Source organism: Cetorhinus maximus, chromosome 1, assembly GCF_964194155.1.
Source record: "Cetorhinus maximus chromosome 1, sCetMax3.hap1.1, whole genome shotgun sequence".
Taxonomy (NCBI): domain Eukaryota; kingdom Metazoa; phylum Chordata; class Chondrichthyes; order Lamniformes; family Cetorhinidae; genus Cetorhinus; species Cetorhinus maximus.
The window spans coordinates 214,487,825-214,514,210 of NC_135879.1; the positions used below are offsets into that span (position 1 = coordinate 214,487,825).

Sequence of the window (26,386 nt, forward strand, 5' to 3'; positions counted from 1 at the left end):
CTAAGGAATGTGCTAATTATAGGTAGAAAGCAGGACAAGCAAGGTACAGATAGCCCTAGTCGGGGTTGGGGTGGGGTGAAGGAATCAAAAAAGGCTAAAAGGTAGAGATAAAACAATGGATGGAAATACATTTAAAAATTATGGAAGTAGGCGGGAAAAGAAAAATCTATATAAATTATTGGAAAAAGAAAGGGGGGGGAATTGGAAAGGGGGTGGGGATGGAGGAGAGAGTTCATGATCTAAAATTGTTGAACTCAATATTCAGTCCAGAAGGCTGAAAAGTGCCTAGTCGGAAGATGAGGTGCTGTTGCTCCAGTTTGCATTGAGCTTCACTGGAACAATGCAGCAAGCCGAGGACGGACATGTGGGCATGACAGCAGGGTGGAGTGTTGAAATGGCAAGCGACAGGGAGGTCTGGGTAATGCTTGCGGACAGACCAAAGGTGTTCTGCAAAGCGGTCGCTCAGTCTGCGTTTGGTCTCTCCAGTGTAGAGGAAAGCGCATTGGGAGCAGCAAATGCAGTAGACTAAATTGAAGGAAGTGCAAGTGAAATGATGCTTCACTTGAAAGGAGTGTTTGGGCCCTTGGCCTGTGAGGTGAGGGGAAGTAAAGGGGCAGGTGTTGCACCTTCTGCGGTTGCATGGGAAGGTGCCGTGGGAGGGGGTTGAGGTGTAGGGGGTGATGGAGGAGTAGACCAGGGTGTCCCGGAGTATTTTGCTTTTATCCTAATTCAAAACCCCTTCTGTTTATGGACAGGTGGTAAGAGGAAAACTATGCTCCCCCAGAGCACTGAAGAAGTCATACAGACTTGAAACGTTAACTCTGTTTCTCTCTCCACAGATGCTGTCAGACCTGTTGAGTTTTTCCAGAATTTTCTGTTTTTATTTCAGATTTCCAGCATTCACAGTATTTTGCTTTTACCAGCATGCAGGGAAATCTGGGTTTCCTCTCGCTGCTCTCAAAACCCATCCAGGTCAAGATCAGGGCCTTCAAGTTTCAGCACAGCTTTTGGGAGACACTGAGGCTGTTATTTTTTAAAACTTTCAATCTACAACAAACAAACTGATGAGTAAATATAATATGAAAAATGTTTTTGTATTGTTCAAAATCTGATTTTAGAAGTATCAGTCTGAGGAAAAGTGGCAGAGTATTTTCAAAAAAGAATGACTTTTTTTTGTTTGATTCTCTTTACTGTCAAGCAGAATTAATTGTTTTACTTTTATTTCTAATCTTTCCCAACCTTAAAGGGTACTTTGGCTTTCGGAGGTTCATAAGTGTACAATACACTTCTGTATTGTAAGGTATGGTTCCAGGATTGGGCTGCTGAGTCACCTGTGGACACACAAATCATGAAGTTTGGCAGTTGTCATCCTAGTTTCAAGGGACTGATGACGATGTGCGAAATGTGACAGATAACTTGCACATAGCAAGGTACCCACAACCTTGTAATGTGATTGACATTTTTTTTTAAGTGATGGGAGTAGAGTGCTAAATATTGGCTTGAACACTGGGGATAACTCCCCTGTTCTTCAAAATAATGCCGAGGTACCTTTTCAATCCATGTGTGTAGGCAGACGGGGCCTCAATTTAATTCTTGTCTGAAAGGTGGCACCTCTGATAGTACTCCTTCATTACTGCACTGAGTGTCAGTCTTGATTCTTGTGCTGGGACTTGAACCTACAACCATCTTGTCAAAGACTGGAGTGCTATTCACTGATCTAAAATTTCAGACAGTAAATTTTGATTTCAACAGCATGTGGATGAAGGGAAGCAGAATAAAATGTAGGCTGCAGCAAATTTGCAAATTAGGGAGTAAAGGGAAAGTTTAGAGGCTTGCACCAAATGCTGTAATATTGACCAAAATAGGAGATAAGAGGGTTGAAGGCTACAGGCCATGTGCTCTGTTTTTGAAGGCATTGGTTAGGGATAAATATTGTCCTGATCTTCTTTGAATGGTGTCACCAATGGGTTCTTTTACACCCACCTGAGCGAGCAGATGGGGTCAGGATTTAATGTCTCATCTGAACCACAGCACCTCTTGCAGTGCAGTACTTCCTTGGTACTGCACTGGAGTGTCAACCTCAAGTGGAATCTGAACCCACAACCTTCCTGCTCAGAGGCAAGAGTGCTACCAAATGAGCCACATATTTACTGTATTAGCTGCTTTCCTTAATTTTGATTTCTACGTTCCCTGCATCTTCAGTGCCAATAAAGTTGGTGCAAAAGCGTAATGGAAGGAAGTGCATATTCAATGCAGAGTTTAATAGGTAAAGGGTTTTTTATAACTTAGTTATGTGTGCACTTCCAGCTGTCAAACTTCACATGCTCATCATATTTAGGCTATCGTGTACTGCCCAGTACAAATTTCTGTACCTGCTTTTAAGAAGTTCAGAAAGACAGAGATAGTCATTTGCAATGCAGGGGAAACCCATTTAGAACCACAAAATACCAGAAACACAATGTGTGCAGCTTCTTGCTTGTCTTTAAAAATTACATCTAAAATATCTCAAACAAAGGCTATGGGCCTGACAATATTCCGGCAATAGTGCTGAAGACTTGTGCTCCAGAACTGGCTGCGCCCCTAGCCAAGCTGTTCCAGTACAGCTACAACATTGGAATCTACCTGGCTATGTGGAAAATTGCCCAGGTATGTCCTGTCTACAAGAAGCAGGACAAATCCAACCTGGCCAATTACCGCCCCATCAGTCTACTCTCAATCAACAGTGCTATCAAACGGCACTTGCTTAACAATAACCAGCTCACTGACACCCAGTTTGGGTTCTGCCCAGGCCACTGAGCTCCTGACCTCATTACAGCCTTGGTTCAAACATGGACAAAAGAGCTGAACTCCTGAGGTGAGGTGAGAGTGACTGCCCTTGACATCAAGGCAGCATTTGACCGAGTGTGGCATCAAGGAGCTCAAGCAAAACTGGAGTCGATGGGAATCAGGAGAAAAGCTCTCCACTGGTTGGAGTCATACCTAGAACAAAAGAAGATGGTTGGGGTTGTTGGAGGTCAGTCATCTCAGCTCCAGGATATCACTGCAGGAGTTCCTCATGGTAGTATCCTCAGCCCAACTATGTTTAGCTGCTTCATCAATGACCTTCCTTCCATCGTAACGTTAGAAGTGGGGAAGTTCACTGATGATTGCACAATGTTCAGCACCATTCGTGACTCCTCAGATACTGAAGCAGTCCATGTCCAAATGCAGCAAGACCTGGACAATATCCAGGCCTGGGCTGACAAATGGCAAGTAACATTCGTGCCACATAAATGTCAGGCAATGACCATCTCCAATAAGAGAGAATCTAACCATTGCCCCTTGATGTTCAATGGCATTACCATCACTGAATCCCCCACTATCAACATCCTGGGGGTTACCATTGACCAGAAACTGAACTAGACTAGCCATATAAATACTGTGGCTACAAGAGCAGGTCAGAAGCTAGGAATCATGTGATGAGTAACCCACCTCTTGGCTCCCCAAAGCCAGCTACAAGGCACAATTCAGTAGTGTGATGGAATACTCCCCACTTGCCTGGATGAGTGCAGCTCCCACAACACTCAAGAACTTGACACCATCCAGGACAAAGCAGCCCGCTTGACACCAACATTCACTCCCTCCACCACCGATGCACAGTAGCAGCAGTATGTACCATCTACAAGATACACTGCAGGAATTTACCAAGGTTCCTTCGACAGCACCTCCCAAACCCATGACCACTACCACATAGAAGGTCAAGGGCAGCAGATAGATGGGAACACCACCACCTGGAAGTTTTCCTCCAAGTCATTCACCATCCTGACTTGGAAATATATCGCCGTTCCTTCACCGTCACTGGGTCAAAATCCTGTAACTCCCTTCCTAACAGCACTGTGGGTGTACCTACACCAAATGGACTGCAGTGGTTCAAGAAGGCAGCTCACCACCACCTTTTCAAGGGCAACTAGGGATGGGCAATAAATGCTGGCCCAGCCAGCGAAGCCCACATCCCATGAATGAATAAAAAAAACAAACTAGGGTTGTGGCCTGTAACCTGAAGAACAATGAACTCAATAGATTGACTTGGAAAGTTCCCTGGCCAAATAACCTGACTAAACTACAAATGACCTCAGTTGTTTTTTGTGGCTTTAAAGCTCGACCTTATCAGAACAGTTCATTATCATTTCTTGCAAAACATCTTGAGAAAATGCTAGAAATCCCATCTGGTCTGGCAACATCTGTAGGAGAAACAACACAGGTTTTAGGGAAACATTAACTGTGTTTCTCCATTGATAGTTGCTGCATCATCTGCTGAGTATTTCTGGCATTTTCTGCTTACCTACTTACTACTTGCAATGCCAAAGGAGATCTGCTAGTACAGTTTTTTAGAAATACACTGCAGAAATTTAAAAGACTGAAACATAAAATAATACATTTTTGTATGGATTTCCAGATGACCAAGGGAAGATTCATTTAACATCTCATTGTTGCCTTTAGTATTGTGCACATGTCTTCCTGACAGGATACTAAACTACCTGTACTTTTAAGTGTGATACCATTTAGTTACAACAAGAATTCTGCAACAGTACTAAATTCAGAAAAGGAATTAGAATCTGTAACTGTTTTAAGGTTTTTTTAAAAAAGTTTTGGACATTTGAATTTTCTAGGCAGCAAAAGTATTTATTTCCCTATCCCACAGACAGTTCACAGGTGTTGTTGTAACTTATCAAAAAATGTTTTAAATCCACACACTTACAAGAGAAGTATCTTGAATTAAAAGTAACGAACTAAAAGAAAATGCTGAGCAGATTTAGGTCCGTTGAGTATCAATAAGGCAAATAATGGTTCTTGAATAACATAAACCTTGTAACACAGGACGGAAAACCCAAATGTTGTGAAGCAGCCATGACTGATGAATAGATGAGAGGGCCAACAAATCTCAATTCTCAGGTAATACCAAGAATTCTTTAGATTTTACAGATTAACTTCGAGTCCTACACAACTCAAACGTGGCATAAAAAGTGTGAGCTCCTTTTGCTGTTCTTTTGTACATACTTGTTGAAGGTTGTTTTCTCTCCCTGCTACATCTGTGTATATTGTGATATGCTTTCCATCAGGGACAGAACCAACATTCACTTCAATCACAGCTGCATGTGTGACTGTTGTACCTGATGACCTTCATCTGAGCCATTGTCTCCATTTTAGTCTTAAATCTCCCACAGTAGAAAGTCTAGAAACGGTTCTCCTGTTGAATTCAACATAGCAAAACCTTGCTGCCATCTGGCAATTAATTGCCAGCACATTCTTAAAAAGAGAACAGTTTCACTTTGAAAATGTCACAGGATGTTTGCCAGGCTGGAAGAGACAGTGATTTGCTGTAGGTCCCAGTTCTTTGCAAGCTCCAATTCATACTGACTCATATTCACGCTGCCAGGCAGTGTATTTCTGACAAAGATTCTTAGCAGATGGTTTGGTGTGAATTATCACGTCAAGAACATCATTTGTGGAGACTGTTTCCAGTTGAAAAATGGGTAGACTGTTTTTTCCTGAATATAAAAGAAATGAAAATAGTATGCACTTTAACTGGTATTTAGCACCTAAACAGGTGAAAATCATGGCTGTGCTCTGCCACCCATGTCAAATGCAGCTCAGATACACTGATTAGACCTGCACTTGCTTGAGAAGAACCAAGCTGTTAACTCTGTTTTGCTCTCCACAGACACTGCCAGACCTGCCAAATAGTTCCAGCATTTTTGTTTTATTTCAGATTTTCAGAATTCACAGTATTTTGCTCTTGCATCCAGGAGTTATGCCTGAAATAGTTTTTATGCCTTTATTTGCACCTATAAATTGCCTAACAGCTCATATGATGCCTACTTTACCAAATTGGTATGCCTGAATACAACCAGCAATTTGATCTGACCACCACTCTCCCAGACTTAGCCAAAGGCTGGCAATACAGAGACCCAAAACTCAAATGGTCTGCAGCTTGCCGATTTGATGTATGTGAGGCCCAAGTCCCAATTCTCTTAGTTAAGTTAGCCAAACAAACAAACATCAGATTTAAAGGGTGGAATTTAATGGTTGCAGCGGGGGCCTGTGCATCAGCTGGAAAACCGGTGGCAATGCACCACGGCCATTTCAGGAGGTCCGATGGGATTAAGGCCTAATCGGCACTTACCTTCCTGCCATTGGCTTCCCAGCTCCTGTGAGGGGAAGCTCCCCACACAGAACTCCTGATGTGGGGTGGATGATTTTTAAAAATTCATTCACGGGATATGCAATTCGCTGGCTGGGCCAGCATTTATTACCCATCCCTAGTTGCCCTTGAGAAGGTGGAGGTGAACTGCCTTCTTGAACCGCTGAAGTCCAGTGTTTTTAGGGAGGGAGTTCCAGGAGAGGGAGAAGGGGTTCAATTTAAATCTTACTCCAGGTTCCTCAGTTCTCACTTGCAGAGAGCCCAGCAAGGCGGGACTGTCCTACCAGGACCCAGGCCTACCGACCAAGGTATTCCTGGTGATAGATGCACATGGCCTACCCCCAGCAGCGACAGGATGAGGCCCTTAGGTGGTCCTTAAAGGCCTCAATTGTCCTCCGGGTGAGAAAATTGTCCTCAAACCTACTGCCCTGGCCTTAATTGAAGGAAGGCGGTAATATGGCAGGATCTCCACCCCATACCATTTTGGCAGATTGTCCCACCTCCGAGAGTGGAAGGTTGGGGGGCGGTGGGGGGGGGCATGAAATTCCACCCACAATAGATTCTTGTAAATTTATTACAGCCAAGTCTAGTTTTAGAACGTCAGAACACCACAGTATTGTGGCTGATTAAATAGCAAGCAACTTCTCCCTTTAGTCATACGTTTATTTCTTTAAAAAAGGGTTCGGCAATACAAAATAAAGGTATTTAAATAAAGCCATCCTGAAACCACAGAGATTTGTTTCACGTACATAATTAGATTACAATTTAAATCAAGTTACTGATTACTTTTGTGCAGCTAACCTTTCTGCAGCTAATAAGTTTTTCTTCAGTTTACCTGTTTGGTGATTTTCTAGTGCATCAAAGATTTTTCTCACAGGTCGCATAGCTGCCTCTTTGCAAACTAACTTGATGTCGGATCCGGAATAGCCTTTAGTTTCCTGTTGGTGAAAGTACAGAATGGAATGATACTAGGAATGTGGTTGCATTTTTGTCAAATCCAAACTGATGTCTCTTGAACTGCTCACACAAAAATGTCGTACAAACAAAATGTTATCCCTGTTTTTATCTTAACTCACCTAGCAGGAATGGAGAGCTTCTTGAGATAAACTCACCAGGAGGGTGGGTTAAAAATCAAAGCTGCCATGAAAATTAAATCATGAAAGCAGTATTGGGAAAACAAAGAAAAGTAGCAAAAAATAAATTGATCACGAAAGAAGATGTGGTTCGAACAGAAGTGGGTAAGTACTTGCATGAGTCAGCCTCCTTCATATGCACACTGATGCAGCTGCTGCTTCCCTCTTCTGTGCACACCCCTACCTCCCTCCCATGTACATTCCTATCATTGCCTATCTTCTGCATACTTCTACAGCAGCTTCTTGCCTTCTCCATGGTTCTGCACACCCAACTCTTAGGCACGCTCCTGCAACTGCCTACCTGCATGCTCCTGCACCTGCTGGTGTCCGCTGTGCTCTGTCCAAGATCCACTGCCTCATCTGCCTATTTTCCCTGCATGTTTTCCCACCTGCTTGTCTCTTCCACACACTGTCTCACCTAACTGCCTGCCTCATCTTTCAATTGGGCATTCTACAGCTTTCCAAACTCAACTGCTGCTCAACAGCATTCTGCTGTTGCCATTTACAGCTTCTCTAGACTCCTCTTTTGTTTCTTTACTTGTCCCATTACTGGCCCCAGAACAAGATTTTCATCCAATCAGCCTAGGATAGTTTTCAAAGTTGGGTTCCAAAAGCTAAATAGCAGTAACTATAAACCACTCTACCTCTCAGTCCCACCTTTTCTCATCCTGCTACAGTATATATCAGGAACTTTAATGTTAGGATCAACATTAGGATAAACACCACATCATCTTGCATTTGTAACTCAGACAATAATTTTAATGTACAAAAATGCTTGGGTCAACGCAATACTCACTTCTCCTAACAAACTATAGTCCAGTTCAGTCCGAAGCTCTACACCACCACTGTTACTCACAGGAGGCAGCCAGTGCAGAATCATTGCCTGCCGTGCTTCTTTGGAAGGAAGATCTACTAAAATTCGTTTCTCCAGTCGACGTAACATAGCATGGTCCAATTCCCTGCAAAAAAAAATACATTAGTGTCATTGGTCCTGTTTATATCAAGGTGTTCTGAAGCTTCAACTGGTCTGCAGTCAATTGACCAATTTTAACCAGTTTACAGGATCAGTCAATCCATAAATGTAGGCACTTGAAAGGGTGTCTTTAGCAGAAACCCTACAATAACAGTGTAAATGGCCAGAACTCATGAGTTCTATAATAACATTTGGAAATATTTAAAGATGCTCATAAAATTGTAAAAGTAAACAAACAGCCATTCAAAAAGCTTTAATCCTATTAACTGCTCATAAAACTTTCAGTTATTAGTGGGACTTGGAGGTCAGCCAAACATTCATAATGGGATTCCAAAGCACAGCTATGTCAACATAACCTCTTGAGATAAATATGTTAAAGCCTTTTGAAGTAGTGAAACCGATGCCCACCTGCTCCACTGTTTCAAAAGGCTGAACAGATGGCTTGACTGAATACAATAAACTTTTTAAAGTAGTGGAACAGATGGCCATCCGCTCCACTGCTTCAAAAGCTGAACAGATGGCTGGACTGTGAATCAATGGAAAGATTAAAGCACAGGGTCCAAATGACACATGTCAATAGGATTGAATGCAGAAGAGTGCTTTATCAAGTAGATAATGTACTTTAAAGAATTTCAAAACTTTCACAATGCTGGTTAATGTAATGGTCAATTAACTTTTAAGAACAAAGCCCTAGCATCAATCACTGCACGAAAAACATACTTAAGTTATCAAGCAGCATCAAATTATGACATGTGAAGTTGCTAACAACTTTTAAACCTACTTGTTCAAAGGGTTCTTACTTTAAAACGATGCCTCTTATCTGACATGGTTCTCACAGGCTTCAGAAACCCACCTGCCTCGTTGAAAATTTAAACTCCAGAAGCACAAAATTGAGATAGGCAACAACATGGAAATCCTGAGCTCTGTTTTTGTGGGAGTTGGGTCATGATGTGCCACATTTCCCAAGCCAGTCAAAATGGCGACTGGTAAAAATCAAATGGCAATTTTGGAATTATGACCCCCCCCGCTCCACTCCATGTGAGTTCACCCCACGTCAGGACTTCAAAGTCCAGCCTGTGGAGTTTGACGTTCAGCATAACATACAAGTTTAACAGGTAATAGGGAAAGCAAATGGAATGTTGGCCTTTATTTCAAAAGGGATGGAGTATAAAAATAAGGAGGTCTTGCTAAAACTATACAAGGCACTAGTTAGACTACACCTAGAATCCTATGAACAATTTTGGTCCCCTTATCTAAGAAAAGATATATCGGCATTGGAGGCAGTCCAGAGAAGGTTCACTAGGTTGATCCTGGGTATGGAGGGATTTTCTTATGAGGAGAGGTTGATTAGGCTGGACCTATACTCATTGGAGTTTAGAAGAATGAGAGGTGAACTTATTGAAACATACAAGATTCTTAGGGGGCTTGACAGGGTAGATGCTGAGTGGTTGCTTCTCCTTGTGAGAAAGTCTAGAACCAGAAGGCATAATCTCAGAGAGTAAGGGGGCACCCATTTAAAACAGAGATGAGGAGGAATTTCTTCTCCGAGGGTAGTGAATCTGTGGAATTCTTTACCACAGAGTGGCTGGGTCATTAAGTATACTCAAGGCCGATATATACAGATTTTTAATCAATAAGGGAATCAAGGGTTATGGGGAAAACGCAGGAAAGTGGAGTTGGGGATTATCAGATCAGCCATGATCTCATTGAATGGCGGAGCAGACTCGATAGGCCGAGTGGCCTACTTCTGCTCTTACGTCTTAAGGTCTCTGAGCTCAGGAGGACTTGGAGTTTAGGGACAACCAACTGAATTTTCTCAGTCCCTTGGAGGTGGGTTAAGTGGTGAGACCAGGAGCAAATTTGCAAAATAGACTGTCAATTCAGCTACCTGACACGTTCTGTGCAGTTTTGCCAGAGGCAAGGTCAATGCAACAGAGGTTATATGCCCAGCAGCAGCATGTAGCCATTCTTTCATGGGATGTGGGCATCACCTGGCAAGACCAGCATTGTTGCTCATCCCTAATTGCCCTTGGCTTGCTAGGCCATTTCAAAGGGCAAGTTAAGAGTCAACCACATTGCTGTGGGTCTGGAGTCACATGTAGGCCAGACCAGGTAAGAACAGCAGATTTCCTTCCCGAAAGTACATCCTACCAGATGAGTTTTTAAAATAATCGACAATTGTTTCATGGTCATCATTACTGGGACTAGCTCTTTTCTTTCAATTCCAGATTTATTAATTGAATTCAAATTCCACCAGCTGCCATGGTGGAATTTGAACCCATGGCCCCAGAGCATTAGCCTGGACGTCTGGATTGTTAGTCCAGTGACATTGTCACTATGCCACCACCTCCCCATTAGGCCTATTAGAACCATAGAACACTACAGCACAGAAAACAGGCCATTCGGCCCTTCTAGTCTGTGCCGAAATATTATTCCGCTAGTCCCATTGACCTGCACCTAGTCCATAACCCTCCAGACCTTTCCCATCCATGTATCTAATTTATTCTTAAAATTTAAGAGTGAGCCCGCATTTACCACGTCAGATGGTAGCTCGTTCCACACTCTCACCACTCTCTGAGTGAAGAAGTTCCCCCTAATGTTCCCCCTAAACCTTTCCCCTTTCACCCTAAAGCCATGTCCTCTCGTGTTTATTTCTCCTAATCTAAGTGGAAAGAACCTACTCGCATTTACTCTGTCTATACCCCTCATAATTTTGTAAACTTCTATCATATCTCCCCTCATTCTTCTACGCTCCAAGGAATAAAGCCCTAACCTGTTTAATCTTTCCCTGTAACTCAACTCCTTAAGACCCTGCAACATCCTAGTAAATCTTCTCTGCACTCTCTCAATCTTACTGATATCCTTCCTGTAGTTAGGCGACCAGAACTGCACACAATACTCCAAAGCTGGCCTCACCAATGTCTTATACAACCTCACCATAACATCCCAACTCCTATACTCAATACTTTGATTTATGAAGGCCAGTATGCCAAAAGCTTTCTTTACAACCTTGTCTACCTGTGACGCCACTTTCAGGGAATTATGTATCTGAAATCCCAGATCCCTTTGTTCCTCCGCACTCCTCAGTGCCCTACCATTTACTGTGTATGTCCTGCCTTGGTTTGACCTTCCAAAATGTAACACCTCACACTTTTCCGCATTAAATTCCATCTGCCATTTTCTGGCCCATTTTTCCAGTTGGTCCAGATCTCTCTGCAAGCTTTGAAAACCTTCCTCGCTGTCCACAACGCCTCCAATCTTAGTGTCATCAGTAAACTTGCTGATCCAATTCACCACATTATCATCCAAATCATTGATATAGACAACAAACAACAATGGTCCCAGCACAGATCCCTGAGGCACACCACTAGTCACAGACCTCCAGTCTGAGAAGCAATCATCCGTTACCACTCTCTGTCTTCTCCCACACAGCCAATTTCAAATCCAGTTTACAACCTCTCCATGGATACCAAGTGTCTGAACCTTCTGAACTAACCTCCCATGTGGGACCTTGTCAAAGGCCTTACTAAAGTCCATGTAGACAACATCCACAGCCTTTCCTTCATCTACTTTCTTGGTAACCTCCTCGAAAAACTCTACAAGGTTCGTTAAACACGACCTACCACGCACAAAGCCATGCTGACTATCCTTAATCAGCCCTTGGCTGTCCAAATAATTATATATCCGATCTCTCAGAACACCTTCCAATAATTTACCTATTACTGACGTCAGGCTCACTGGCCTGTAATTACCTGGTTTACTTTTGGAGCCTTTTTTAAACAACGGAACAACATGAGCTACCCTCCAATCCTCCGGCACATCACCTTAATAATGGGCCAAATGGGGGAATGTTGGTGGCAATGCCAGGATCTTCCTGGAGGTGGGGGGAGGTGTCAACACCTCTCCTCAATCACCCCTGGGTAGACCTGCTTTGATGCGACATCCACAGCTGCCAGCCAGACATTGCTGCCGGCCCTCCTATTGGGTCTCCAGTTTCCCTGGTCTGCCTGCCATCTTTAATTGGATGGGGGTGCTGTGTTGGCTTCTTAATTGGCTGCCTCCAGGAAGATAGCAAACAACGTCCCGCCAAAGCCACTTTGGGTTCCTGACCTGGAATTGAGGTCATCGTTGGAATTGTGACACAAACAGGAAAATACAGCCCAATGTTCCTGACTGAAGTAAAACAGAGCAATTTTTGGACTTCTGATATTGAGCTAGAGAAGTATTTTAGCTCATCTAGGGATTAATGTAGATTAACATATTAACCACAGTGAAACATCAAAATTTAACGTAGAAAATGTACAGCATAGGTGGCTATTCTGGCCATCATGTCCATGCTTAAAGAAAAATAGCTATCCACTCTAATCCCACTTTGCAACTCTTAGTCCATAGTCTCATAGATTACGGCTCTTCAAGTACACATCCAAGCTACTTTTTAAATCTTACAAAGGTGTCTGCCTCTACTACCCTTTCAGGCAGTGAGTTTCAGATCCCCATCATGCTCAGGGTGAAAGAAATCCTCCTGAACTCCCCTCTAATGCTCCTGTCAATTACCTTAAATCTACGCCACTAGATGTTTACTTCTCTGCTAAGAGAAATAGGTCCTTCCTATCTATTCTGTCTAGGTTGCTCTTAATTTTATATACCTCAACTAAATCTGTCTCTGCCTCCTTTGTTTAAAAAAAACAATCCCAGCCTATCCGATCTCATGGCTAAAATTCACCATTCCTGGCAACATCCATGTATATTTCTTCTGTATTCTCAAGTGTGGTTATGTCTTTCTGTAACATGGTGACCAAAACTGTATGTAGTACTCTAGTTGTGGCCTAACTAGTGTTTTATATAGTTTTAGCATAACCGCCCTGCTTTTCTATGCCTCAGCTAGTATGTCTTCTCAACTACCTGTCCTGCTACCTTCAGGGATCTGTGGATATGCACTCAAGGTCCTCTACTCTTCTCAGTATCCTACCATTTATTGTGTATCCTCTTGCCTTGTTTGTTCTCCCTAAATACATACACACACTTCTCTGGACTGAATTCCATTTGCCACTTCCCTGGCCATCCATTGATGCCTTCATGCAATTTACAGCTTTCTTGTTCACTATCAACCGTATAACCAATTTATGTATCATTTGCAAACTTTGGAATCATGCCCCCTACATTTAAACCCAAATAATTGATATATACCATGAAAAGCAGAGGACCCGCTAGGGAGCCCTTTGGAACCCCAATGGAAACAGCCTCACGGTCATAAAAACACCTGTTAACCATTACCCTTTGCTTCCTGCCACTCAACCAATTTTGGATCCAACTTGACACTTATCCTCAGATCCCATCGGCTCTTTTATGCCCATCCTGCCATGTGGGACTTTGTCAAAAATCTAGCTAAAAACCATGAAAACCACTGTAAAGTTGCCATCCTCATCAACCTTCCTTTTACCTCCTCAAAAATTTTGATCAAATTATTCAGACAAGATCTTCCTCCTTGAATGTTCCCTCTGCTCTAACACTTCCAATCCACTTTTGCCAAATCACATCTCAGTTTAGTAAAATTGGTCTTTTCTTCATTTAAACCTTCAGCTTTGATCCATTTTTGTCCTTTTCCATAACTACACTGAATTAACTGAATTATGATCACTACCAACAAAATGCTGTCCCACTGGTACCCCTTCTACTTGTGCAGCTCCGCTCCCTGTAACTAAGTCTAGAACTGCTGCTTCTCTTATAGGGTTTGCAATGTACTGGCAAAAAAAGTTCTCCTGAATGCATTTTTAAGAAATTTGCAGCTCTATCTTTACACTGATTGTATCCCAGTTAATATTAGGATAGTTGAAATCCCCAACTATTACTACCCTATTGTTTCTGCACTTTTCAGCAACTTGCATTTGCTCTTCTATCTCCCTCTGACTATTTGGGGATCTCGAGTATACTCTCAGCAGTGTGATTGTTTTTTTTTGTTTCCGTTCAACCCAAATGGCCTCATTTGATGATCTGGCACATCATCCCTCCTCAAGACTTGTTTCTTTAATCCATATGGGATTCCCCCTCCTTTTTAATCCCCCCCATCCCATCAAAAAATTTTGTAACTAGGAATGATAAACTGCCATTCCTACCCTTTTTTAACCAATGTTTCAATAATAGTTATGATATCATACTCCCAAGTGTCTATCTATGCCCTCAGCTCATCTGCTGTATTCATAGACTCCTTGCATTGTTGTATATACCACAAGTCACTGAACAACTCCTTTGATGTCTATTTTCTATCCATTGTTTCCTCTGTCTTCCACACTTAATTACTAATTTTCTGCCTTCCCTTTCCAGCTTTGCTTCTCTCCTTTCTGAATCTATGCTCAGGTTCCCGCACCCCTACCAAGCTAGTTTAAACCCTCCCCTACAGCACAAGCATAAGAACATAAGCACGAGCAGACCACACGGCCCATCAAGCCTTCTCCGCCATTCAATATGTTCATGACTGATCATGGGCTTCAACTCCATTTTCTTGCCTGCTTCCCATGTCCTTCAATTCTCTGAGAGACCAAAAATCTGTCTATCTTGGCCTTAAATGTATTTAACCAAAATCTATCTCTCAGCCCTCTGGGGTAGAGAATTCATAACCCTTTGAGTGAAGAAATTTCTCCTCATCTCGTCCTAAATGATCAGCCCCTTATCCTGAGACTATGCTCCCATGTTTTAGATTCCCTGACCAATGAAAATAATCTCTCAGCATCCACCCTATGAATCTCCTTCAGAATTTTGTAGGTTTCAATGAGATTACCTCCAGAGAATATAAACGCAATTTACTCAGCCTCTCATCATTGGTCCCTGGGGAGAGGAGGTTGTCCTATCTAGTGAATCTTCACTGTACTGTCTTCAATGCAAGTATATCCTTTCTTAAATGTGGAGACAAAACTGCACACAGTATTCCAGATGTGGTCTTACCAAAACCCTGTACAACTGTAGCAAGACTTCCTTATTCTTGCACTCCCATCCCCTAGCAATAAAGGCCAACATGCCATTTGCCTTCCTAATTGTTTGCTGCACCTGCATGCTAACTTCCTGTGTTCCTTGTACCAGCACATTCAAGGCTCTTTGAACATCAACACCACAAGTTTCTCACCTTTTAAAAACTATTCTATTTTTATTCTTACATCCAAAGTGAATAATTTCATATTTCCTTATATTATACTCCATCTGCCATCTTGTTGCCCACTCTGCTAGCCTGTCTATATCTCTTTGCAGCCTCTGTCTTCCCCACAGCTTACCTTTCCACCTAGTTTGGCATCATCAGCAATCTTAGATATATTACTCTGTCTCTTTATCTAAATCATTAATATAGATTGTAAATAGCTGAGGTTCCAGCATTGATCCTTGTGGTACTCCACTATTCACTGCCTACCAACTATCAACTGAAAAAGCCCCGTTTCTGCCTACTCTGTTTTCTAACCGTTAACCATGGATTCTATCCATTAACCTCCCAACCACGATATTGGCCCTGGCCCTGTTCAGCAGCAATATCCCACTTTCCCAAAAACAAGTTCCAATGCCCCAGGAGTCTAAAGTCTTTTCTCTAGCACCATCTCTCCAACTATACATCTGTATTAACTTCATTTTCTGTACTCACTAGTGGCATGGCACCAGGAGTAATCCAGAGATTACTACCTTTGAAGTCCTGTTTTTTAGTTTCTTTTCCAGATCTCTAAATTATGCCTGCAGGACCTCATCCCTCTTTCCGCCTATGTCACTGGTACCTACATGGATCACAACTTCTAGCTGTTTACCCTCCCCACTCGGAGTATTCTTTAACTGCGTAGTGACATTCTTGACTCTGCCACCAGGGAGGCAAAATACCTTCCTGGAGTCACGTTTGTGGCTGCAGGAATGCCTGTCTGTTCCCTTAACTATGGAATCCCTGATCACCATTGCTTTCCTGACTTTCATTCTTCCCCCCGCCCCACACAGCTGAGCCACACATGGTGCTGTGCCCTTGGTCTGGTTATAATCCCCAGAGGAACCATCACCCTCACCAGAATTCGGAACTGAATACCAGTTTGACAGCAAGAGGCATTTAGGGTACTTTCGTGCTACCTGCCTGGACCTCAATGTCTGGCAGTCATGTATTCCCTCTCTGCCTGCACACTTTTAAGCTGCGGGATCACTACCACCTGGACCTTCCTAGCAAAGTAGCTCTCAGCCTCCTGGATGCACTATGTGACACTGACTGCTGTTCAGGTTCTGAAAACCGGGCTTGAGCTCCACCAGCTGATGATACTTCCTGCACAGTACACGAGAAGCATCCTGGAGTTCCCATATGGCACAGAATGTGCATTTCGTGGAGCTATGGTGCCCTAGCCATCGCTCTAACTATCACTACTAATCAGCTCTGCACTCTGACCTGGGCCTCCTCTCTCATTCAGCTCCACGCTCTGACCTGGATCTCCTCTCCCACTCTATTTATGCTTAACTTGTAATTTTTAGTCTCTTAACTAATTACTTGGTCTGGTTTAAGTCATTGGTAGAGTAAGTTAAATATTTACCTGTAACATGGACCACTATACATATTGGAGGAAAAAAGCAACACCTCCTTCCCCCTCGGCACCAAATTGCTAACTTTTGCACTCTGTTCTAATAGCTTTGGCATTGGGGATGATATCAGAAATGGGAAACTAGGTGCCCCAAGTATATATATGGAAACTGACCCCAAGCTTACAATGATGGTATTACTAAGTAATAGTATATTAAAAAAAATAGAAGCAGAACAAGAATATGTCAAAGGTGGCAATGTGGGTAAAAGACAAGAAGTTAGTAGATGAGTAAAAGAAAAAAATAATTTCTCACCAAGGTAGGTTAGAAGCTGCTAAAACAAAGACAAGGTCATCAGAACGTGCCAAGCCATCCATCTGGACTAGGAGTTCGGTCTTCATCCGCCGGCTTCCTTCGTGTTCTCCCCTGCAATAAAAAATACGGAAATGATTTCCTCCATAAACAACTTTAGTTTTATTTATGATGATTTTCTGGTTAATTTGTTTCATTCCTTTCTCTCATTCAATTTGCCTGCTAATATTACAGGCTAAAGATCTACTTCTGCAATAAGCTATACTATAATTTGTCACTAGGAAGTGCTCAACAGCAGTTTCATCAGGATTTTTCCCTCTGTGAATCCTAGTTGGAAGTGTCTGACCTCCATGAGGCAGCATTGTTGCAAAAGTGAATTGCTGAGCCAAACCAATGTAGAAAAGAGTTGAAGGTTCAGAAGAGCTTACTTAGGAATTGTACTCATAGTTTTCTAGAGAAGGAGCAGTTGCTGTGGACAATCTAAGTGAGATGCAGTGAATATGATCCTAGATAGAATGTGTCAGGTCTATCAGTTAATACATACATACAATTATATACAAACTATACTTCCTCGTTGAGAGCAGAGATTGGGAACTTCAACTCCTGGTGGACCTCAGAGCTTTTGCGCACGTGTAGATCAGGAGTGGGCTGCACATGCACAGTTCTGCAATTTTTATGTTCTGTGGGCCCAGCGTGCCTGTGAAGGAAGAAAAAATGGTGCAGAAGTATGGAGCATCATTGCCATCAGAAGTCCCAGGCAAGGGACAAGGAGAAGTCCCAAAGGAAGAGAGGACAGGGAGAGGTCCCAAAAGACGACTCCCAGACAGGGAGAGGAAAGGGTCCCAGTTCGGTTAAAAAGAGGTGCAGAGAAACCGGCTCCTACCAGGGAAAGGGCTGCGGGTGACAGACATTAAGTGAAGAGTGCTCAGGAGAAGCCCTGAAGTCCTAAGAAGGCAGCAGAAGGTTGGTGATTCCATGCTGTGGGTGGTTGGGGCAAAGGTAACCCTTTGGGGAAATAGTATTTTGCTTGGCACGGCCAAAGCGCTGAAGCTGTGCTTGAGTGCACACTTGGAAATCCAGGGGAACGGCATCTCGGGAGACAAGATTGAAACCCTGCTGTCCGAGTCGGAGTGACTTTTGGAGAGAATTCCAAGGTAGATCTTCAATGGTGAAGACTGGAATCCCTCGTGAGGGAGAGAGAAAGAGTTTCAGTGAGATTGGTTGACTCATAGTATTACTAACATCTGGTTGAGTTGTTGAGAAATCCATGGACTGTGTCTTGGTCGTATCTGCCATTTATTGTGTCGTGTGGTGTGTTCATTCACAGCTGGTTTGTTAATTCACATGTACCTCATACTTAACCTGAATTTTTTTTTTTATTTGTTCATGGGATGTGGGCGTCATTGGCTAGGCCAGCATTTATTGCCCATTCCTAATTGCCCTTCTTCAGAGGGCATTTAAGAGTCAACCACATTGTTGTTGGGTCTGGAGTCACATCTAGGCCAGACCAGGTGAGGGCAGCAGATTTCCTTCCCTAAAGGACATTAGTGAACCAGATGGATTTTTACAACAATTGGCAGTGGTTTCATGGTCATCATTAGACTTTTAATTCCAGATCTTTTTTATTGAATTCAAATGTCACCACCTGCTGTGGTGGGATTCGAACACGGATCCCCAGAGCATTACCGTGGGTCTCTGGAATACTAGTCCAGTGACAATACCACAATACCACTGCCTCCTGACCTTGTACAGTAAAGTTTATTCTTGTTTGTTCAAAACCCGTGGAATCTTGTGGCTTTATTCACTGAGAAGATGTTTTAAATCTCAAACTTTGTTTACTTTAAAAATATTGTTGTTCCCAACTGACTCTTACCAAAAACTTGGGGTCTGGTCAAGGATCATGACAAAACAAAGGATCTGTGAAGAAATAACATGACAGGCACACTACAGTAATTACAGGCAACCAGTTTGCATCCCCATGTATATAACATGAGGAAAATGATATTGAGATCTTATATGGACTAAGGAGATGGGTTGTGGAGTCATGCGTTTGATTTGAAAGATGCAAAGGTGGCTACTGAGATCAATCTGCAATTTCATGATGATCCATTAATTAATGAGAATAAAGGAATTAGAGGCTGATACTGCAAAATATTTCCAAAAAATGCACCTATTTACGTTTTCCTCACAGTCAACTGGCAATTGCAAAAGCCCCAGATGGTTACAGCTACACTACTGAGAGTGCTGCCAACCAAGGATAATATAGGCAAATGGGAGACATCAATAAAGGGGCAAGGCATTACCATCCATAAAGCAAATTTCAGTCAAAGCCATGAAGACAATGCAATTAGGGATAGACACTGCCAACCTTACCAGTGATGCCACATCCCCTGAATGAACAAATAAAAACATCCACAATGAAGTTATATATAGCAAGGGCCTTGTTTGCAAGTCAACAAACATTTTAGAGAAGCAGTCATTGCTGATTGCCATTGCTGATTGCCAGCAATATCTGTGCAGGCAGTGATGGGTAAAGTGTGTGGGATAGGAAGGAAGTTGGTGAGATTTGCTTCCTGTTGGTGAATGGGGTGGGACAGTAGGCAAGAGAAGGAAGATGGGGTAATTAGGGCTGAAGCTCATAAAGAGACACTGACCCATGCCTGGGGCGATCTTTTACAGAATGGCGAGAGCGGCACAGAGGGTAGTTGTGGGCTTATCCAAGAGGGAATAAGGAGATAGCTTCAGGACAGTTGGAAGACAGAGGAATAGTGAAAGATTGGGTTAGGAATTGAGGGGGAGGTAGGCAAAGTATCCAAGAAGAGGGAAATTAAATGTGTCATGGGTGACAGGTATAGAAGACAACATGAAAGAAGGGCCCAAGAGAAAACAGGAGATAGATACAGAAATAATGAGCTGTGCCCAGAGCAGCATCCAAAATATGCACATGAATGATCACAGGGGTGGCAATGAGTAGAAGGGAAATTTCTTGATTATCACGAGTGAATACCGAGGAGACAAAGTGAGGGAATCTAAAGTTAAACCCTGAGGTCCAGTTGTGTGATGAAGTTGACTTGCAGACCTGGTGGAAGTCAGTTTGGAGCAATAAGGAACCAACGTCAAGTTTCAGAGGAAGCTGTGGAGAGAGTGAATCCAGGAGATGTTTGATGGACAAATTATTATTAGAAGGGACAGAGTACCTGTGGATGCATTGCCGAAGGTTATCCAATGGAAGAGGGCGGGGAGTATTGGAGAGTCATCATGAGTCATTACATTGATTCAGGAGTCCAGTGGCTCCATGTAGTTGCCTCAGTTACTGTATTAATAGTGTAGACCATTAGGTTCAGTACATGAGCAGAGGAGCGAGATGCCATGTGAATGGTAAACCCAGTGCATCAATGCAGATGAGAGAGCTGGCCCAAGGACCATCTGTAGGTAGATAAGTTTGCAGGCAACTGCAGGAGTTTGAGAAGCCAGTCCAACTTTGTCCAGAAAAGGAGTTCTGTAGGATGACTAAAATCAATGCCATGAGACAAAAAGCAGAAAAGTATTATCATTTAGCAGCTAGGTAGCAGAATCCAACACAGTTTGGAAACTAGCAGGAACACATTGAAATTTGTTTAGCATAAAGTGAAAAATTCCCAGCAGAGAAACAGAATACTGAGCCTTTGGGGGCTGTTAAAAAACGCATATGCTTACCTTAATTTTAAATCGGCAGTCAGAGGTTGGGAACTTGAGTCTCCTGAACATGAGCCAGCTGGGAAGTGGCTGCACATGTGCAATAGTTGTCTTTGGGCCACGAATTGGCCCTGCACATCTGCACAGAATCAAAGAAGTGAAACGGCATGAAACTGCAGGTCAGGAGACCTGAACCGGAGCTCCATTCCAGAGAAGGTGTCCCAGGGAGCAGGACATGGAGAAGGGAACGGGGAGAGATTCCGTAAGAAAGTCCCAGGCAGGGACAGAGACAGGGATCAGAAATAGATCCCCAGAAGTCAAGTTAAAAGGAGTAGAGCAATAGGTTCCAAGTTAAAGAGAGCTGTGAGGAACAGACTTGAAGTGAAACGGGTGTGAGAGAAGCCCTGAATATCTGAGGAAGCAACCGAAGGTTGGTGACTCCTTACTGCGGGCCTTTTGGAGCAATGATGTTCCTCTTAGCACAGCCAAAGATCTCAAATTGTGCTTGGAAGATGAAGCTTGAGTGTACTCGAAGATCTAGGGGAAAGGAATCTTGGAAGGTGAGATTGAAACTGTGAAAGTGGCTCCTTGTTGAAACTGTCCAAGTGGGAGCAACATTTGAAGAGGATTCCAAGGCAAGTTCTTCAAATGTGGAGATTGGAAACCCTTGTGAGAAAGACAGTTTCCATGAGACTTGGTGGCTTACAATGTGACAAACGTCTGGGTCGGTTTTTGAGAAATCCATGGAATCTACTTTGGTTGATATTGCTGGGGTGAAGGAATAGTGAATATTGGAATCATCTTCTTGTGTTTGTATTGAGATTTTCCAATCTCTTTGGTGTAATATAGTTCATGTTCTCTTGTTTAATAAATGTTTTATTCCTTGTGTCAAAAGTTCATCAGCAGGCTCCTGTGAATCTATTCAGTGATTTTCCTCCAGGGTTTCAAAAAAAGTTAGGATCTATCAAGTCAGGTTTCAATCTGGGATCTGACTTGTCAAGTATTAATATCAGCTGGGATCGTAACAAAGCACATCTGGAACTGGGATAGAGGCAGTGCAATGAACAATATAGTCTCAGTACAAAGCAGTAACAAAATGGCAGTCACAATAATGCCCAGAAGCCAGTGGAGAAATGCGCTTCAGCCCAGAACAATTTCTAAGCCAGATAGAATCATTGGTTGTGAGTGTCCAGTTCACACACTTACATCAGGACTAGGAACAGTCTGTGTCAACTTAGATTTATTCAACAGACGTGCATCATATTTTGCTGTCTTGCAACACAGCCACGGAAGCAAAATCCTTTGTGGGATCCAGGCAAAGATGAGGGCCTAGACCCCTGAAGATGAGAGGGTTTAACTGTTCTTATATATTACCAGTGGTTCCCCCACACAGGGAGACATTAGGGATAGCCTCTACTCTATCACTAGAGATCCACTAGACTTTTCCACTGCTATTCACCATGAGTGGACTCCAGACATGCCCTCACCCAAATAAAAGCCACTATTCATAGGGGAGAATTTTCTCCCCGTTGTGGGGGCTGGGCAGGTGTGGGCAGATGCACAGCCGACGCCACCCGCGATCAGCTGCGTGCTGCCATTTTACGTGGGCGGGCCAATTAAGGCCTGCCCTGCGTGATGTGCACCCGGAAGCACTGAGCACTCCCTGCGCGGGCAGGCAGAGTAGGCTGAGTCAAGCCTGCGTTCTTTCGCACATGCGCGCGAAAAAGCGCAGAAATCTCCCTGAGGCACAGGGCTGCCTTAGAGAGATTAGTTTGATTATTAAAAATTTAAATAAAGAAAAAAAACGAATTTTAAAGACATATCCCCTCATGTGACAATGAGCTGGGGCATGCCTATGAATTTTATTAAAAATTTACGTTCATGAAACTTCATCCCACCCATGGATGAGGTTTCATGATAAATGCAAAGGCCGTCTGGGCTCTTCGCCTGCCCGCCAACCTTAAGGTTGGACAGGCAACTCTGTTAATTATTTTAATTGATATTTAAATGGCCTTAAAAGGTCTTTGACAGTTCGGCGGGCACGCAGCCGACTCCAGTGCGCGCCCGCCGAACTGAAGATCTGAATGATGCTTGGTGATGTCGGGACACACGCCCGACGTCACCGTGCGTCATTTTATGCACCGGCGAGCAGGGCCTGCCTCCGCACGCTGACCCGAAGATTCTGGCCATAGACTCTTCCCATCATCCTGCAAATTTTAGGGATAGACCTCCTACCTGCACTGTGAATTTTCTAAGTTCAGTTTTTTCCAGTTGTTTGTAAATTGAAAAAATAAGTCACTGAAAACTATTTCTAAAGTCAAAATAAAATTTTCTAATTAATAAAAAAGAATCTATTAGGGCACCTCAATGGCACAGTACAGTGAGTATAACAATGAGTAGCAGATGACAGGTATTTCCCAACAGGCAAGTTGGGAATGCTAGGGGACCTCTTATCAGCAGCTAGTTCAGAGTGAAATTGGTAGAACCTGCAAGACAAGAGCAGGTTTAGGGCAGATGTCAGGTAGTAATTCTTTAAATAAAGGTTGATCAATAACTGGAAGGGATTGTCAGGAAGAGTGTGCTTGAGGACAGGAAATTAGATGCTGGTGTGAGAAGACAATATGAGAAATATGACAATCTGGAAAGATATGAAAGTAGTTGAAGGGGCTTCTTTGTCCAAATCTATCTTGTGATTTTGTCACTTTTTGAAGGTGTTTGGTCACTCACTTAAGTTCTGGGTAATGACAGTTTGTGTCAGAGAGATAAAGCAAAAAAAAATTTCTTATTATTCATTCTAGCAGTTGGATGTCACTGTCCCATGCCAGTTCTCACTTCCCAATGTCAATTGCCAATTTTTAATCTCTCTGATCTGAACGGAGAGAGGAGGAGATGATAAACGGGTAGTCATAATCTTTACTTTTTTAATTCATTTTTATGGGATGTGGCATCGCTGGCTGGACCAGCATTTATTGCCCATCCTTAATTGCCCTTGAAAAGGTGGTGGTGAGCTGCCATTTTGAACCGCTGCAGTCCCTGTGGTGTAGGTACACCCACAGTGCTATTAAGAAGGGAGTTCCAGGATTTTGACCCAGTGACAGTGAAGGAACAGTAGTATACTTCCAAGTCAGGATGGTGAGTGGCTTGGAGGGGAACTTCCAGGTGGTAGTGCTCCCATGCATCTGCTGCCCTTGTCCTTCTAGACGGTAGCGGTCGTGGGTTTGGAAGGTGCTGCCTAAGGAGCCTTGGTGAGTTCCTACAATGCATCTTGTAGATGGTACACACTGCTATCGCTGTTCTTCGGTGGTGGAGGGCGTGAATGTTTGTGGAAGGGGTGCCAATCAAGCAGGCTGCTTTGTCCTGGATGGTGTCAAGCTTCTTGAGTGTTGTTGGAGCTGCACTCATCCAAGCAAATGGACCGCATTCCATCACACTCCTGACTTGTGTCTTGTAAATGATGGGCAGGCTTTGTAGACTCATGAGGTGAATTACTCACCGCAGGATTCCTAGCCTCTCACCTGCCCTGTAGCCACAGTATTTATATGGTTAGTCCAGTCAGTTTCTGGTCAATGGTAACCCCCAGGATGTTTTATAGTGAGGAATTCAGCGATGGTGATGCCATTGAATGTCAAGGAGCGATGGTTAGATTCTCTCTTGTTGGACATGGTCATTGCCTGGCAATTGTGTGGCGTGAATGTTACTTGCCACTTGTCAGGAAAAGCCTGGATATTGTCTTGCTGCATTTGTACATGGACTGCTTCAGCATCTGAGGAGTCACAAATGCACAATGTTCAGCACCAATCATCAGCGAACATCCCCGCTTCTGACCTTATGATGGAAGGAAGGTCATTGATGAAGCAGCTGAAGATGGTTGGGCCTTGGACACTACCCTGAGGAACTCCTGCAGTGATGTCCTAGAACTGAGATGATTGACCTCCTACAACCACAACCATCTTCCTTAGTGCTCACTTTGACTTCAACTAGTGGAGAGATTTCCCCCGATTCCCACTGATTCGAATTTTGCTATGGGTCCTTGATGCCACACTCAGTCAAATGCTGCCTTGATGTCAAAGGCAGTCACTCTCACCTCACTTCTGGAGTTCAGCTCTTTTGTCCACGTTTGAACCAAGGCTGTAATAAGGTCAGAAGCTGAGTGACCCTGGCGGAACCCAAACTGAGCGTCAGTAAGCAGGTTATTGTTAAGCAAGTGCTGCTTGATAGCACTTTTGATGACCCCTTCCATCACTTTACTGATAATCGAGAGTAGATTGATGGGGCAGCAATTGGCTTGGATTTTTTTCATGTTCAGGACATACCTGGGAATTTTCATATTTCCAGGTAGATGCCAATGTTGTAGCTGTACTGGAACAGTTTGGCTAGGGGGTGTGGCAAGTTTTGAAGCACTGGTCTTCAGTACTATTGCTGGAATATTGTAAGGGCCCATAGCCTTCACAGTGCCTTCAGTCGTTTCTTGATATCACATGGAGTGAACCGAACTGGCTGAAGACTGGCATCTGTGGTGCTGGTGACCTCTGGAGGAGGCCAAGATTAATCATCCACTCGGCACTTCTGGCTGAAGATTGTTGCAAATGCTTCAGCCTTATCTTTTGCACTGATATGTTGGGCTCCTCCATCATTGAGGATGGGGATTTTTGTGGAGCCTCCTCCTCCAGTGAGTTGTTTAAGTGTCCACCACCATTCATAACTGGATATGGCAGGACTGCAGAGCTTACATCTGATCCGTTGGTTGTGGAATCGCTTAGCTCTGTCTATCACTTGCTGCTTGGCACACAAGTAGTGTTGCAGCTTCACCAGGTTGACACCACATTTTTAGGTATGTCATATGGTATAGAGTTGACAATTTTGGGATAATGCATTTTTACTGTAACTACATGTTTTCTGTCTGTTCTTAGAAGTTTCAAATTACATAATTTAAAAAAACAGCCTGCAGTCAAAGGTCTAACAAAAACAGATATTTCCTTCGTCACTGTAGAGAAACAGATATATAAAGAGGAACAGGAGAACACATTGGGAGACATGGACCAGTATTTTAAGTGAAGGTGTTGGCCTGGCACCCTCCACAGCTGAAAAGTCAGGGCGAGGTCACCTCTGCTTGATCGAGTTACCTCACAGCGATTTAACAGCTGCCGGGCCATTAATTGGTTCAGGGCGAGACTACCATCCCATCTGGAGATCCTGCCTCCTAGAGCTGGCAGCCAGTCAAATGGCCAACAGCTCTCTAATCCCATAATCCCAGCAGCGCCACCAGGAGAGGTGGCCACTTGTGGGACAATAGACAGCTACCATGGCACTTGATTTTGTGCATCCACCCTCACCACCCCCCCAAATCTATTGGATGAGAGACAGTCAAAATAATTTTTTTAATATATAAAATGTTTAAGAGTACTGACCCAGGGGCACTGCCACGCTGGCTCATCACTGACTCCAGCTCATCCAGGAAGATAGTAGAGGGAGCATGAAATCGAGCAAGTTCAAACAGCACCTGGGAAATACAATAGGTAATACATTTCAAAAATAAAATTCATAAGTCAAAATAAGGATAATATTGTGCAAAGCAGAAATGGGAAGAAGACA

At 43.3% G+C, this 26,386-nt stretch overlaps 1 protein-coding gene across 2 annotated transcripts in view; it reads right to left on the reverse strand.

Moving 5' to 3' along the window:
• Positions 1-4,641: 4,641 nt before the first annotated feature.
• The window catches only part of katnal2 (katanin p60 subunit A-like 2), a 91,616-nt gene continuing 69,871 nt past the window's right edge, over positions 4,642-26,386 (reverse strand). For both annotated transcript variants that reach the window (XM_078552851.1, XM_078552845.1), the window contains 5 exons: positions 26,203-26,294; positions 17,123-17,233; positions 8,111-8,273; positions 7,017-7,119; positions 4,642-5,528 (listed from right to left, as the gene is read on the reverse strand). In XM_078552851.1, the coding sequence (XP_078408977.1) occupies positions 5,389-5,528; positions 7,017-7,119; positions 8,111-8,273; positions 17,123-17,233; positions 26,203-26,294 (609 nt within the window). In that variant the 3' untranslated portion in view covers positions 4,642-5,388. The remainder of the gene's footprint in view (positions 5,529-7,016; positions 7,120-8,110; positions 8,274-17,122; positions 17,234-26,202; positions 26,295-26,386) is intronic.